General features: G+C 34.7%; 1 protein-coding gene across 7 annotated transcripts; it reads left to right on the top strand.

Moving 5' to 3' along the window:
* The first annotated feature begins 568 nt into the window (after nt 1-568).
* LOC139877551 (probable histone-arginine methyltransferase 1.3) lies at nt 569-4,002 on the top strand. Of its 7 annotated transcripts, none has more exons than XR_011768657.1 (10): nt 569-936; nt 1,145-1,287; nt 1,377-1,416; nt 1,520-1,595; nt 2,119-2,252; nt 2,327-2,600; nt 2,714-2,921; nt 3,029-3,122; nt 3,372-3,536; nt 3,880-4,002. XR_011768657.1 is itself a non-coding variant. In XM_071864990.1 (6 exons), the coding sequence occupies exons 3-5, from the start codon at nt 1,383-1,385 to the stop codon at nt 2,231-2,233; spliced, it is 225 nt and encodes a 74-aa protein (XP_071721091.1). In that variant the 5' UTR covers nt 569-936; nt 1,139-1,287; nt 1,377-1,382; the 3' UTR covers nt 2,234-2,252; nt 2,327-2,721. The 7 variants fall into 7 exon arrangements, 3 of the variants coding, with proteins under 3 accessions (XP_071721091.1, XP_071721090.1, XP_071721089.1); XR_011768656.1 differs by having other exon boundaries at nt 1,139-1,287; XM_071864990.1 differs by lacking the exons at nt 3,029-3,122; nt 3,372-3,536; nt 3,880-4,002 and having other exon boundaries at nt 1,139-1,287; nt 2,327-2,721.
* The last annotated feature ends 13,135 nt before the right edge of the window (nt 4,003-17,137 follow it).

Here is a 17,137-nt window from a genome sequence, read left to right as displayed (position 1 = left end):
TACAAGCAATAAATAAACTTTGATTACTGCATGTATCCCTATTTCTGTATATTTGTTATGAACGTAGGTATGTATGTAATATTCGATCATCCTTGTTATTTGCATCCAGTAAATATGCTTTTCATTTGCATACAGTATTCTGCATTCAGTATTCGAGTAAGCTTAAATTCAAAAGAAAAGCACGAAAGTACCAAATACAGAGAACGAAACATTAAATTTTGAGGGATATAAGTTGTTTGTTGCAAATTGCAAATGTAATTATGGAAGAAAGTTTGTTACATATTTGAATATTTAATTTAAATATTTAATGTATGAAAAAATAGGATGCTTAAATTACATATATACCCATGTTCTCATTATATTTATTTGTGAGAACGTTCTCACAGGAATGCTACCCTATATATATATATATATATATATATATATATATATATATTGTTTTTGTCATAAAAGATTTAAACACACACTCTGTTTTTCAAAACAGAATGAAAAATAAGGCGGGCGTTATTTTTCCATGTTCCCTCCCTTGTTCCTAAATTTTTTCAAATACCTCAAATTTCTCTAAAAACTTCCTACAGTATTTGTCATCATGCTTATCTCTCTCTCAACAAAACTACGCATTGCATATATTCAGTATTTATAATTGATATCTTTCCCCAATATTTTTTCATATCTCATGCTCTATTTTATCGACCTTCTAAATTAGGGTTAATTAGGGTGGGTTTCAGTTTATCGATATCAAACCGTTGTATACTGTCTTTTTCAGTCGATTCTTACTTCTTCCTTTGGTATATGGTTGTTTGAATCTTTTGAGTTTGCCGATTCTTACTGAATGAAGATTTAGGGTTTCGGCCTATAGGTCTTAAACCGTTACATCTATTGGTTCCATTTCTGGTAGCTCTACAGATCCCGCTTGCCACCACCGTAAGTGGTAAGGTCAGTGTTTTCCACTAATTTCGGCTTTAGTTGTTTGCAATTTTGTTTTTTTTGTCTTGATTGGAGGTTCGTTGCTGATTTGTTCATTATTGATGCGTATTCAAGAGTTGATTATATACAAAGTTAGAAGCTGTGATGAAGATTACATAATAGTGTGATGTGAATTCTTTTAATTTGTCATAACTCTTTTTGGTTAATCAAGGTCTAGTTAAAGAACCCGTTTTCTCCTTTTGGTCTAATCGCAATTTTGATGAGGAAGAAGGTGGTGAAATTGTGTTTGGTGATGTTGATCCCAATCATTTTAAGGGAAAGCATACATATGTACCTGTGACTCAAAAGGGCTATTGGCAGGTGAGTAATTACAACCTTCTTTGTATTTGTATCTAAAATGTTTATCTGCGTGGCTAATTTTTGAGAGATTTTTTTCTTCTTATTCTTAGTTTGACATGGGTGATGTTCTTATTTGGGATAAAACTACTGGTAGTTTTATATTTTTATTATTTTCTTGAATTGGCTAAAATGTGTATATATGATTGGAAAAGATTGTTAAATTATGAACTTTCTCGGTTCTTTTATGTTTCAGGTTTTTGTGTTGATGGTTGTGCTGCAATTGCTGACTCTGGAACCTCTTTATTGGCTGCTCCAACTGTATATATTCAGTATTATATCATCCACACATTACAATTTTAGCAAGTAGTATTATTGTAATGCTTTTTTCAGTATTTTATTTATGCTACATGTGCTGCTTGTAATTAACTTTTATAAACAATGTTTAATGTTATATCTGAATAGACTATTATCACTCAAATCAATCATGCTATTGGTGCTGCGGGGGTAATGAGCCAACAATGCAACACATTGGTTAATCGATTTTCTTGATTTATGATGATAGTTATTTGATGTGTGTATGCAGATGATTAGAATGAACTTTTATTAGTCTTATACTCGAATACTTCTGACAGTCTAACTACAACCTTCTATTGTGATTGTATAGACACAAGCTGATAAAATCTGTTCTCAAATGAAACTATGCACTTTTGATGGTACTCGTGATGTTAGTTCAGTCTCACAAGGCACATTGCACTAACTTTTTCTATCCTTTTTATTATTTATTATAATCAAATCATCATTGGCTTTGTAAAATGGCACATTCTAATAACTAAATACAATTGTGTTTGACAGTTCAATGATAAAGAGTGTGGTTGACAAGAAGAATGGGAAGTCATCTGGTGGGTTAAATGATGAGATGTGTACAATCTCAGATTCTGGAAAACACAGTATCCACAATTCAGTTTAACGAGCACTATTCTAAGCTGGTACACACATCATATTAGTAAAAAACAAACCAGTTGAATTTAAAGCAAACTAACATCTAAAACTTCTGTTGCAGCTGATAATCCCATCAAAATGAAGTATAAAAGAGAATAGCTTCAACAACCTACCTTTTGCAGCCATGTACAGAACTAAATGACACATTTTGGATGAATGATACTTTTGATGCAGTTAATGATGGCAACAAAAAGAAAAATGGCAACCTTTTGAAAATTTCCTGCTCCTAGATGGTTGTTGTGCTTGATTTTGCTGCGCGATGGTCGTCGAGCTTGATTTTGGCACTCACCTTTGCTTCTCTGATGGTTACTTACCTTGATGGTCGTTTATTAGAGGTTTATTCTTATTGTTTTAGTCGATGGTTCTGCTGTAAAATCAGTTTATCAGACGAACGAAATCTGATCGATCAAATATTTTGATTCATTTTCTTTCTATACTTTTTATTTAGGGTTCATATCGAGCACTGATTTTGATCATTTGAAGTCAATCAGTTGGTATTGTATCTTATGATCTTATTTTTTTTAGGCTAACATGTTCTTTCTTAAATTTATGGTTGTTTGTTTGTGTCATTTCACTTGCTCATCTTACGTAGGTACTTTGTTTTGCAAGTGCAGAAACTTACCGGCTCATTATCTCTTTTTCATGGGAGCAGAAAGGTATTTGCTGTCTTTTAGGTATTCAATATTTTCAATATTGATTAATATTCAGTGCTACCACTGTAGTTAGATTAGCTCATGGTGTTTGCTGTTCACTGGCACTACAGGTGGCCGAGTTTGCTGATGGACAAGCTGCTCATGAGGCTAGAGCTGCTGCTGATTTGGTGGATGGTGAGGACCATATTGAAGGAATACGAAATGGTAATTGACCACTCTACTTGAATTACACTAAAGTGTATCTCTACAGAGTTATTCAGTAATCATATATGTAATTAATTTAGCTTCCCTTACATACTGCAGTTGATATGAAAATGATTATTTAACCCCTAAATAATCAGATAATCAAAATAAGAACTGATTTGACCACAAAAGAAAGTTTTTTTTTCATGAATATAATTTGCAATATTGAGATGGTTAGTCAAACAATCCTATATGACCCGTTGCAATTAGTGGTGTGTAGCTAAAATGTGGGGGCCCGGTGCTGAACAAGGGGGAATACTACAAACGTCAAGCTGCAGACTTGATCTAAAAGAGCCCTATTATCGTATGTCTCAACCACAAGCTTACACAGCGGCGCAAGATCAGCAGCAGCCAAACCCGCTGTTACAATCACAGGTATTCATCAGTTTCATGAACATAATCTGCACCCTTTCCTCGACATATTTCACATTTTTTATAATTTAGTAAACCGATTGACTCCTAAAAAACGTGTGCTCATCTGATGCATAATAGCTATAGCTATTTTTTTTCTATAGAAACTACTAAAAGATGGATCAATAAGCCTTATGGCCATTGGCTGCAATGTGTTTAGTAGAATGATATAAGTAATATAGTATAGAATATGTGGTCATTCATTAGTAACTGTGAGGTTTTGTCAGTTCTTTTGCGTTTGTTTCAGCTTTAAATGAACCGTTAGATTATCATACTAATGGAACATTTACATATGATTTGTTTGCAGGTAGTGCCTTTCGATTGAGAAGATTTAATGAAGACCTCGTACTTATGCTTCATGACTTGATGCTATTCATTAATCACCAATTGTTACATTGTTAGCTATGTTCATTGCTATTTGCAACAATATTATGTATTAAAACTTTTTTGATATTTAATGAAATTTTTAATTCATTTGATTTCCAAATCATTTCTAGAAATTATATATATATATATATATACATATATATACATATATATACATATATATACATATATATATATATATATATATATATATATATATATATATATATATATATATATATATATATATATATATATATACACTTAGTTGTTAGGACGGTTTTTGTGGTACTAAATTATTATCTAGTTATATTATGACCCTTTTTTGTGGTCGTAAGTAGTACATCGATATTTTACGACCTTATTATTGGTACTAATGTAATTTATCTTTATATTAGGACTCTTTTCTTGGTACTAACGTACTATATTTTTATAATACGGCCCTTTTTTTGGTACTTAAATACTTTATATTTATTTTATGCCCCTTTTATTGGTACTAACATAGTAATCTTTATATTAGAACACTTTTTTGGGGTCCTAATATGGTCTAACAATACAGATTTAGTGTCATATATAGTGTTTTAAAGACGCTTTTGTGCGTCTCAAAATATTATAAAGTGTCCTAATATGACGCACTATAAGGACCCTTTCGATGTTGTTTATATGACTCAAACAAAGGTCTTATAATCATATATGAGTTTTAGGACACTTTTCACTTTATACAACCGTCTTATAGGAGACGCCTTTTCGGTGCGTCATTTCAAGTGAAAGGTCCTAAAACGGCACATTTTAGGACACTTATGAGGGTCTTATATAATCATATTTCTTGTAGTGGAATCTATCTCCGAATCTATCGCATTCGGTAATATTTTGTGTTCTCCAAAGCACTTCCGAATCTGATTCTTGTTTCAGGAAGTTGGTTACTATTGTTACTTCAGAATCTAAGGTTCAACCTCCGAATCTTAGACCTCCGAATCTGGTTCCGAATCTCAGGTTCCGAATCTCAAGTGTGATACTTGTTTTCTAGTTTCATTTGGTGTTTTCATTTTAACAACTGTTAAAGATGACAACTCAAGATGCATTGATTATTGGGTCCGATTCAAAGCCACAAGTTCTTTTTGCCGGTCAATATTACCAATGGGTTCAACGTATCACACAGTTCATTGATTATAAAGGGGAATAGGCAAGGTACATTTGGGCATCTATCAGGGAAAGTCCAGTTGTTGAGTACCATCCAGATACAGGTTTACCAATTCCGGTGTATCAGCTTTCAGGTGAGAAACATGAAAGAGCTCAAGGTGATGTTGAAGCTAAGAACATTATCATGCAGGCAATTCCTTATGATCTCTTTGAGAGTGTTAACAGTAACACTACTGCTAAGGAGATATGGGATGAAGTGAAACGACAGCAAGAGGGGTATGATATGACAGATATCTCCAAACTCAACAAAGCTCTCGGGATGTATGAAGACTTCAAGCAAGAACCCAATGAATTGTTAAGAGATACTTACAAAAGGTTCAATATTGTGCTAAATGAATTGAAGAAGTGCAAGATCTCAAAGATTGAAGCTAAAATCAACATGAAATTCCTAAAGAAGCTTAATGCTGAGTGGGCCCCATATGGCACAATCATCCAATCAACCAAGGAGATTGACAAGATGAATGTCCATGAACTCATCCCTGTTCTCATGCACTACCAGCCGGCTGTTTTGAAGGCCCAAGAAGAGAAGAAAGAGAAAGAGACTTCTTCTAATGATCCACTTGCTCTTATTGCCAAACGGTCTTATTGCCAAATGGAGGAGCCAATCTTACACAACTTCAAGGAGTCTATCAAAGAAGCTTACTATTGATGACTCTTCTGATCCTGAGGATCTTCAATTTTCTGTTGTTGATGAATCTCATCTTGAGATTGTTAAGATGGCTGCCATGTTTACCAAAGCACTCAACAAGTATACACATCAAGGAAAATCCAATCAGAGGAAAAGCTCATCTTATTCATCCTATTACAAGAAACCTAAAGCGTCAAAGTCTGTTACAAAGTGGGATGATCCTAAGAAGGATGAATCAGTATGCTATAACTGCGGAAAGGCAGGTCATTTCTCTCAGGGGTGCAAGATGCCAAAGAAGAAGGACGCTGCTTACTACAAGAAAAAGATGCTGATGGCTAAGGTGATAGAGACTGGGGGAGATCTCAAGCTAGTTGATGATACTTGGTACAATTGGACTGATGCTCCGATTCTGAAGAGGAGCATGCCAATGTGTGCAAAGTGACAAAGCTGATTAAGGCAAACGAAGCAAAGGAATACTATGACTCTACATCTGATGATGAAGAGGTAAAAACAGAATCCTCTACCTTCTGAATTCTTGACAATGCAAAACTCATTGATGAAAAATTTAGTCTCCATGTCTAAAGAAGTAAAAGGTTTGAAAACGGAAAACAAAGTTTTAAAAGAAAAACTAAAATCAAACGAGACTAAATTTTAATCAACATCATCTCAATCAGAAACAACTTAATTAAGAGTTCAACTCAGTGCTTTAGATACTGAGTTGGAGGAGTTGAAACGTTCTATACTTCCGATTAAGATTGAAAGGACAGACTTTCATATGAAATCTGAATGTCTTGAGGAGAAAGTTTGTTGGTCCCTTGATAACAAAAGGAGTATTGTAGGGGGGGGGGGGTTGAATACAATTTCTTTTAAAATAACTTAACAGTTAAACACGATTAGTATTCAAGCATGCAAATAAATAGAGTCACAGGTAATTTTCAACTGTTATTCTTTATTGATTGAATCACAAAGAATCACAACTATCCTTGGCGGAATGATAGTTGGTTGATACAGATTACCTAGATTATAGCTGAGAGGTAAACTAAAAGCTATTACACGTTTTTGACTCTATAAGAATAAACCCACACCACTAGTTATTACAATAGTGGTTACAATAATTTATAGTAGTCCTATTAATCGTGTAATGGTTCTATTGTCCACTGGTACATAGGATGTCTGTACTTGTGAGGATAACTACATCAGAGAGCATGCTCTCCTCTTTCCTCTTTGGTAGCTATTTGCAGGAACACCCCAATTCGGTTTGGCACCACTATTTGATTAAACAAATAGAATATTGTGTTCCCTAGGTGTTGATAAGGTATAACCCATGTCTGTACATGCGTTAAACTTCTGCATTCCCACGTGGTCTTGTAAGGTCACTTGTCAGCCGCCGACACGTGTCCTTTTCTGTTCAACTTTGTCTTTAACTTCTGTTGAATAGTACCATTGATGTAGACCACTCGGGAAACTACTATGCTTATAATGGAGCATAGCTGTCTTGTGTAGTAAGCTGCATTCCAGCTGTGCTGGTTCTTCATTGCTGAGTCACTTTATATTCTTGATTTGCTGAGTACACATCCTGTGCTGATTGAAGAACACTGTCTACCTTGTGCTGGTAGACTGAGCAGCAAACTAACCACTCGACACAGTAATATCTGCTGTCTATACATAAACAAACTTGTGCTGACTGCACATAACATTTTAGTGCAAATAAATTACAGTTTTGTCATAATTAAATCCTTAATTATTTTGAGGACTCAACAATCTCCCCCTATTTGATGATGACAAAACCTATGACATATAGAGAAAACACTAAAGTCAGCACCGAGGGACCTAATGAAAAATAGGCAGTAAATTTATCCCCTTTTAAGTTTGTTTTTGGGATCTTTTGCTGAGTTATCCATATCTTATAATTTGATATGATTTTGAAGATAAACTCATTTCACTTTCAATACAACAGAGTTTGTACAGTAATTATAGCAACAGCAAAATGAAAAGTGAATTAAACAAAAGATACAATTTGAGCACATAGGAGACTATCTATTTTTATCTTTATCTCGTTCTTCTTCAGATAGCTCCTCTTGTTTGATTCTCCAGGCTTCAGGGAACAGATAAGGTACATCAGCAGGGTCAAATACAGGGATATGAGGAGGTAGAATGATGGGGCCTCTTCTGGTTGGTCCTTCACCAGTAGATTGCTTTCCTTTAGGCTTTTGAGAAAGAACTTCTTCTACATTCACTACTGGTGCATTCCCAAACCTTGTGGCTTTCTTGAAGAGCTGTTGAAGTCCAGATTTAAGTGTATTTTTGATAGCACTTTCACCTTTACCAATGAAATACTCCAAGATCTCCATCCATTTCACTAAATCCTAGGGATCTTAACTCGTCATAGTTTATTCTTTCTTGAACATTATTCTCCCTTATGACATTGAAAGCTCTTTTTAACCCTCTGTTCACTTTGATGATCCTGCTGGGATTGGATATTCTATTCATCACATCACCATACCTACTCCTATAATAATGATCAGGAAATTCAATGGTATGGACAGGTTCTATAGGAGCAGTAGCAGGGGCTTTCTCAGCAGCTTCCATCTCATCAAGTGCCTTATCCTGTTCTTTGACAATGGCTTTGGCTAATTTTAGGGACTCAACCTCTAGCTTTCTATCAGCAGCCAATTTGTCTTCTATCTCCTGAAGCCTTACCCTCTCAGCGAGTTCCGCATCAGCAGCCTCCTTTCTTTGAATTTCAGCTTGTAAGCCCAACAAATAATCGTCGGCAGTAATTTTCAGGGATTTTGCTGTTTCAATCATCTTTCTACCCTCTTCAGTTCTAAGGGCAGCACGATACTCCCTTAGATCCATACCCAGCTGGCGAGCCTCTTGAAATTGAGCTTTCTCCTCATCAGTAGAGAGCCTTTGACCACTGTTGTTTAAGTATACACCAATTTTAATGCCATAAGTCAAGGCAGTGATGTAGAGTGGCTGATCAAGGGGATGATGCAGCAATCTAACTTGGCGTATCCTTTCATTAATAGCAGCTTGTCTTTGCTCAAGCAATTCTTGTACAGTGATCTCCAGCCTATAAGCATCTCTTTCATCTGGATTCATTTTAAATAAGTCTGGTTCACCACGGGTAACTGAATCATCTTCTCAAGTTCTGTGTTTACCACGACGTTTTGGGGAAGATGGAGGATACATAATTGATTCACCTATGCCAGATAAACTCACTGGAAACTGATTAACACGATTATCCTGTGTTCTGTTAAAATACGTGAGGGTCTGGGGAGAGATAGGTGATTGAACAAATAAGTGATCTCCACTACCCCAGACTGTAAAGTCAGCAGGATTAACCGAATCATCATCTTGATTATCTCCCAGCACATCCACCTTTGCTGGGTCTTCAACACTTGTTTCACCCAGCAGCACACTACTGGCTGGGTCTTCATTCACAGCACTCCTTGCTGTGTTTTCAGTACCAGCTGACTGATTAGTATCAGCTGGCACAACTGTCACAGTACCTTCATCAGCTTCCTCAAATAGGGAACCTTTCCTGAGGGGCTGGTTGTCCCTAGGAGTAGATTTCACCCTTTGTTTGTCAATAGGCTTGGGTTCAGCTGATGGTTCTTGTGTTGATACTGGTTCTTCTGGAGGCAGGTAGGGAACAATAGCAAGATGCTCCCCCTGAACATCATCATCATCAAGATTGATTATTTCTGCTGGCTGTTGTCGTGTAGCTGGCTGTGCAGAAGATGTTGGTCGAGAAGATGAGCTGGTTTCTAACATAGCATCTAACCACTTCATAAAAATGTTAGCTCTAACTCCTCCCACTGACTCAGTAGATGCAAGATAATCTTTCATTTCTTCATGAGTCATCCGTTTGATCCTGTCTGCTCGCTCAGCATACAGTTTTGCCCTCTTTTTGTCGTATTTGACCATGAACTTAGCATTTCTTTTTCGTGCATCCTTTTTGAATTTGTCAATGCTAATCAGGTCATCATCAATGTCCCTCTTTTTTGGGGTCAGCCATCTCCTATGCTCAATTCTGTGGCGTTTAAGAGCAACATAGGCATCCCATTTGACATTGAAGGCATCATTTAAATCTTGCCGTCTCTTCTGATGTCTCTCCAGTTTTCTTTTCATTCTTCTTTCAATAGTTTGAGAGACAACAAAAGCTTCAGCAACAGCCAATTCAGAAACATCACTGGGCTTACTGCCAGAACCAATATCATCCACTGATGTGGCAGACACACTGGGTTGAGATTCACCAGCTGCCTGTACACCAGCTTCAGTATGAGCGTTGCTGGGCTTAGTGCCAGAGTCTTGACCAGTATTACCATCACCATCACCATCCCTCCTTGGTTGTTTTGGAGCCTTTTCATGCTCATGCTCCCCCTCTGATTGTTTTCTCTTTTTGAGTTTCTTTTTAGATTTCTTCTCCCCCTTTTTGTCATCAGTAGGGGCAGAAGGGTGAACAGGGGAGACCTGTGCGTCAAGGTCACTATCTGAATCTGGAACAGAGAATGCAAAATTATTCTAGTCAGCAACTTCAGGAGTAAGATGGGCACCAGGATCCACGCCAAATTGTTGAAGAAGGAGGTTGGAAGACCTAACTTCATTCCTTGCAACACCCATAGCCATCTGTTCAACAATGGCCCTAACATCACCTTGTAGGGCAGCCAGTCGTTGCATATTTTCTACCATTTGAACATAGGTAGAAGCAGGAATCATGTTAGCCATTTGCTGTTCATGCGAATCCAATCTCTCATGTAGCACCGTATTTTCTTCATTAAGAAAAAGAATTCTGCGATTAGCAGCATCCAAATCAGCTTGAAGACGGGCAATATCCTCAGTATACTCATTGTGAGAGATGATTCGTTTCTTTAAATCCTCCTCCTCTTCATGTTGTCTGACAATGGCATCCACCGCAAGATCTGGAAAGGCACATACTTATCTGAGCTGGGCTTCAATATTGGAAGTGGTAACTTGCCCAGCGTTACGTATGGCTTCAGTCACGCTATCAAAAAATAGCAATGCGAATGGTGTTTTGTAGATCAGGTGTAACTATGGTGAGTGTCTTATAGAAAGCCAGGGTGGAGATGTCAGCCACCTCATCAGCATTAAATTTAACATAGCTGGTTGAGGGGTGGTCAGAAGCAGCTAACACAGGACTACCTCCGTGGGGTGGTGGAGGTGGAAGGTCAGAATCTGACTCGTCACCATGATCACCATCATTTTTACCTTCACCCGAAGGTTTAGAACCACTGGTATCCTTGTCAGCATCATTATCAGCGGCATCAGTGAGATCCACTGGTTTGTCTTTGGTACCAGTCACATTATCATGAGTGACTGGTTCATCCTTACCAGTACCTTTATCAGCATCACCATCAGAAGAAGAAGATGATGAGGAAGAAGCTGATAAATCAGAAGGTACTGGCGAATCAGGAATATTCTACATAATGTATCTACCAGTAGAGGGATCTCTGATGAACTTGAGAGGCCTCCATGTATCAGGCCATGGAGAAGCAGCTGGAGCCATACCAAAATAGTGATAATATGGCTGCTCGTTGATCTGTTCTAAAGTAGCCAGCCTCTCATATACTTCTTCTCTTGCTGGTCGATCAAGCTGAGACAACAGTTTAGTCAGCTCTTCCCTAGGTAGTTTACTGGCAGACACCAGAGCACTTTGGGGATCAATAGTCAGCTGATCCACCAGCAAGGCAACTCGGGGAGTGATGGATGCTCCCCTATAAATGAAGTTGGGTACAACTTCATCAGGATCTGGTACCTGGCATACATATGGCTGCTGCTCAGTAGAAGCAGTAGCCTGTGATGAATCAGTAGTGGCAGTAGCAGAGGTACCAGCATCCAAAATTTCGTTCCACAGAGCCAGTAGCAGCAGTATCCACCTTTAGCTCTTTGGAAACATAGCCAACATCCTGAAGAAACAAAGGCCAGGAATCATCATCAGCATGCAAGCCACCACTAATAACCACTTCAGTAGTAACAGCAGTTGTAGTAACAGTGGTGGTGGCAGCAACATCAAAATCCAGAACCTCCTGAACAATATTACCCTGTGCACCAGAGTCAGATGGAAAAGTAGCACTTGTACCAGCATCCATGATAACATCATGTACATTAGAATCAGATGGAAAAGTAGCACAGGTACTAGCATCCACAATAACATTCTGTGCATCAGCAGAATCAGCAGCAGAATCAGCAGCTTTATCAGCACCAGGTGCAATGTCACCCTTTGGTTCAGTGACAGGTTCATCAAGTAGAACATCCTTGACAATATTGTCAATTACCTTTTTAAGAACAGGAGAATCCACTATGATTTCATCTTCCACTTCAGGTTCAGTAGTGGAAGCAGCAATACTGGGAGCGTAAGGAGTAACAGTAGGAGCAATATTAGAAACCAGCTGAAAGGACCCGTTCATATACATTATAAACGATTCACAATAGTTGATTACATTGCGAGGTATTTGACCTCTATATGATACATTTTACAAACATTGCATTCGTTTTAAAAGACAAACTTTCTTTACATCGAAAATTGACAGGCATGCATACCATTTCATAATATCCACTATCCAACTATAAATTGATTTAATAATAATCTTTGATGAACTCAATGACTCGAATGCAACGTTCTTCAAAATATGCTATGAAAGACTCCAAGTAATATCTTTAAAATGAGCAAATGCACAGCGGAAGATTTCTTTAACACCTGAGAATAAACATGCTTTAAAGTGTCAACCAAAAGGTTGGTGAGTTCATTAGTTTATCATAATCATTTATTTCCATCATTTTAATAGACCACAAGAATTTCATTTCCAGTTCTCATAAATATACGTCCCATGCATAGAGACAAAAATAATCATTCATATGGTGAACACCTGGTAACCGACATTAACTAGATACATATAAGAATATCCCCTATCATTCCGGGATCCTCCTTCAGACATGATATAAATTTCGAAGTACTAAAGCATCCGGTACTTTGGATGGGGTTTGTTAGGCCCAATAGATCTATCTTTAGGATTCGCGTCAATTAGGGTGTCTGTTCCCTAATTCTTAGATTTCCAGACTTTAATAAAAAGGGGCATATTCGATTTCGATAATTCAACCATAGAATGTAGTTTCAATTACTTGTGTCTATTTCGTCAAACATTTATAAAAGCGCATGTATTCTCAGTCCCAAAAATATAAAGGGTAAAAAGGCAAATGAAACTCACCATACCGTATTTCGTAGTAAAAATACATATAACATCATTGAACAAGTGCAAGGTTGGCCTCGAATTCACGAACCTAAATTAATTGTATATATTTATGTGTTGGTCAATATTTGTCTAACAAATTAGGTCAAGTCATAGTGTACCACAATCCTAATGCTCGAGACTAATATGCAAAAGTCAACAAAAGTAAATTTGACTCAAAATAATTTCTAAAAATCTATACATGATTAATATATAGTTTAAATATCGTCGTTTTATATTTTTAAATATTTTTAAAAGATTTATTAGAGTAAATAATATAATTTATTTATTAATAAATAAAATTTTATATTAAATTTATATAATAAAATATACTTTTATATATATTAAGTAATAAAATTTATAGGGTTCATTTAATATCATAAAGATAATATAATAGGTATTATTAAAGTAAGTTATTACACGTAGCAAAATATGTTTGTATCACATATTTATTTGATAAAATAATATCTATAATGATAGTAAGTAAAGTTGTATTATTTTGTAATAATAATTATTATTATAAAAATATCAATATTTATAATTACTAAGATGACATTATGATAAAACGATAATTCTAATTATGATAACTTTAATATTTACGATAATTTTTAATATTATATTTAAAATAATAATTCTATTTAAAATAATAATTCTATTTAAAATAATAATAATAATGATATTTTATAGTAATAATGAGATTTCTATTAAAATGATAATTTTTGTTAAAATGATAGTTTTAATACTAACGATACTTTTAATAATAATAGTAATGATAAAAATAATAAGAACGATAATTTTATCTAAATCAATATCTTATAATATCTTAATTTCATCATGATACTCTTACTCATTATTTCCTAATCGTTTCGTTTAATAGCTTTTAATCATCTTTTATATCGTGTTTATAATAATGATAATAATAGTAATCAAAATAATTAGGTGTTACAAATATTTGTTTTAATTACACTAATATTAATAATGATAGTTACTATAACATTATTAACGATAATACTAATAATTATCTTAATGATAATATAGTAATAATAATAATAACAATAACAATAACCATTTTTAAATAATGATATATATATATATTACTAATGATAATAATAATAATAATAATAATAATACTAATAATAATAATAATAATAATAATAATAATAATAATAATAATAATAATAATAATAATAATTGGATAATAATAATAATATTAATTATAACTTTAACGATAATAACGATAGTAATAATAAAAAAAATACTACCTCCGTCTCATTCCAATAGTCCAGTATTCCATTTTGGGCTGTCCCAAATTAATAGTCCACTTCCATAAATAGAAAGGAAAGAAGATATTTCATTGGTGGATCTGGAGAGAGAAGATATTTCATTGGTGGAGAAACGAAGTTAGTGGGATTTCCTAAAACTGCGTGTTTTTTGTCTGTGGACTATTGGAATGAGACGGAGGGAGTAACAATTTTAATGATAAATCCCTTTTATTGATAAAGATAATAATAATGATAATAATAAGATAAAACTAGAACGACGATAAAAACGACGATAATAATAATCATTTTTAATAAAAATATCGAAAATTCAATTGATTATAACTTCTAATCCGTTCATCGAAACCATTTGATATCTAAAGGAAAAGTTCTTAATTTTTCGCTAGCTTTCCAAGGACATGCATATCTTATACCTTATCTCAACCACAAGTGTAACTAATTCAAGATTCAACCTAACCTGTCTAAGGGCAATATCAAAAGTACAAGCATGCATAATCCTAAATACTCGAGCAATAGTCAGGGATACACTATTAGTATGTAAAAGTTAAATTATGAGTACTCACGTATCAATATTGAGATTCAATATTGCAGGAAAGGTACGTAGACGGAACGGAAATGATAAATACTATATTGACCTCACGAGCATACCCATGAACCATACTCAATCACCTCCATAGCTATAACCCATAATTTCCTTAATCCTATCCTACTCGAAAAACAATTTCGAAATCACTCGGACAACACTCCGTCGTAATATTTTATGTATACTAATAATATCTTGAAATAATACGGAGTAAATATATATATGTAAATCGATTGAGAGAGTTTAGAGAAAAATATTTTCAAGTTTCTATAAAATAATGAAACTTATTGAATTCTATTTATAATAGATTTTTGAATTATTAAAGTGAATTATTAAAGTATGAATTATTAAAATGAATTATTAAAGTATGAATTATTAAAGTGAATTATTAAAGTATGAATTATTAAAGTGAATTATTAAAGTATGAATTATTAAAGTGAATTATTAAAGTATGAATTATTAAAGTGAATTATTAAAGTTAAAGTAAAGTAAAAATAAAGTAAAGGTAAAGTTTAAGTATAGTAAAACTATAAAACTATGTACGTATAATACGCGTATAAATATATATAATATTAATTTAAATCGTTATATATATTTAATAAAATAAAATATGAATATCGTTATCTTTATCATACTAGTTAAGTAATGAGTTGTCAAAAGTGGTTCTAAATATTTATAAAAGTTATATACGTTTTAATAATAAAGTTCTTTTTAAACTGAAAATGTTTTTGTACGTTTGAAACTAAATAGATCAATCAAGTCTTTATGAGATTCAATCTTCCACTATCCTTTGTCTAGTTCTCAATGATTGACAATTTGTTCTTATTTATAAATCACATTACCATTTTCTGAATATTGTTAAAATGGAAAGATTTCTCAATTCAACGTGAGCCTTTCAACAGAGACTTGTAATCATAATTCAATATATCTGATAATTCAATCATTTGATCTTATCTTCTAATTCCATTGATAAACATTTTGAAACAGATACAGTCATATAAAGTTTTTAATCTAATATTTTGTTTACGTTTCAAGTTATAATATATATACACATATACATATATAATCATATTCGTTTAATGGTTCGTGAATCATTGGAACTTGGTCGAGGTTGAATGAATGTATGAACATAGTTTAAAATTCTTGAAATTTAACTTAACAAATATTGCTTATCGTGTCGGAAACATATAAAGATTAAAGTTTAAATTTGGTTGGAAATTTCCGGGTTGTCACACCAGCTCCTCAGAAACAATAGTTGAACCAGCATGAACTAACCTCCCAGTATCACCAGCAGCTGTAGAAGCAACAGTACCAGCATCAGCACCACCAGTAGGAGAAACAATAGCACCAACACCAGTAGCAGAGGCATCAATCTCATCAGTAGGAATAATAACGTCTTTAACTTGCTCCCCCTCTGCCTGTTCATCTACCCTACTAAGAACTGAAATAATAGAGCATTTTATGTTAACAACTGTAGAACCAAATAAATTTGACTCAACAATTGCATCTGATGTTGGTCTCTTGGGACAGACTGGTGATTTGGTCAGCCCTTCGAATGAGACAGAATAAGGTGTCTGTAAGTATAGTTGTGACTCTACTGACTCATTGGCGACACATGTTGACCCAGATAGTGTAAGAGGTCTGGCTGGTAATGATGTAGGAGTGAGACTATTATCATGATCTGAGTAACATAATGGCTGTGCAAAACCCTGAGCTGATTCAACACGATGAGGACCCAGCTCAAGTTTGCTTTGGGGGTCAGTTATGTGCTCTGTTGGTTGGACTGTCAGCAGAGGATGTAGCATTAAGTTCAATTTAGAAAAATGTGGAAGTGTCTGGCTAGAAGAGTATGAGTTGCTACTCTTCTTAACACTAGTTTTAAAACCAGTCAGCTTGGGAGCCAAGGTTGTACCTTTAATGCCACTTTCATTTTTCAAGTCAGCAGTTAAAATGTTTTCAATTATGTTAGAATGTTCTGCTGTATGGTCTAGAAACGCACCAGGTTCCATAGCCACATCCTTTGCAGGAGCAGCAGTTGAGACTGGTGCAATCTCCCCTGTGGTTTGCTTGGAGCCAGCCTTTGCACATTTGGATTTGCCTGTTACCAAGAAATAGATAAGCAACGGATTCCAATACTAGAATTGGGTAGTCAGTATATAAGACTAGGGCTATTCTTTATTATCAGAGAGCACTAGATTCTAATACAACTACTGCTTTACCAGTATGTGAGACGGTGGCTATTCTAGTTGAGGTAG

This window comes from Rutidosis leptorrhynchoides, chromosome 11 (assembly GCF_046630445.1).
Source record: "Rutidosis leptorrhynchoides isolate AG116_Rl617_1_P2 chromosome 11, CSIRO_AGI_Rlap_v1, whole genome shotgun sequence".
NCBI lineage: Eukaryota > Viridiplantae > Streptophyta > Magnoliopsida > Asterales > Asteraceae > Rutidosis > Rutidosis leptorrhynchoides.
Note: the sequence above shows the minus strand (reverse complement) of the source record. Positions and strands in the feature narration are given on the sequence as shown.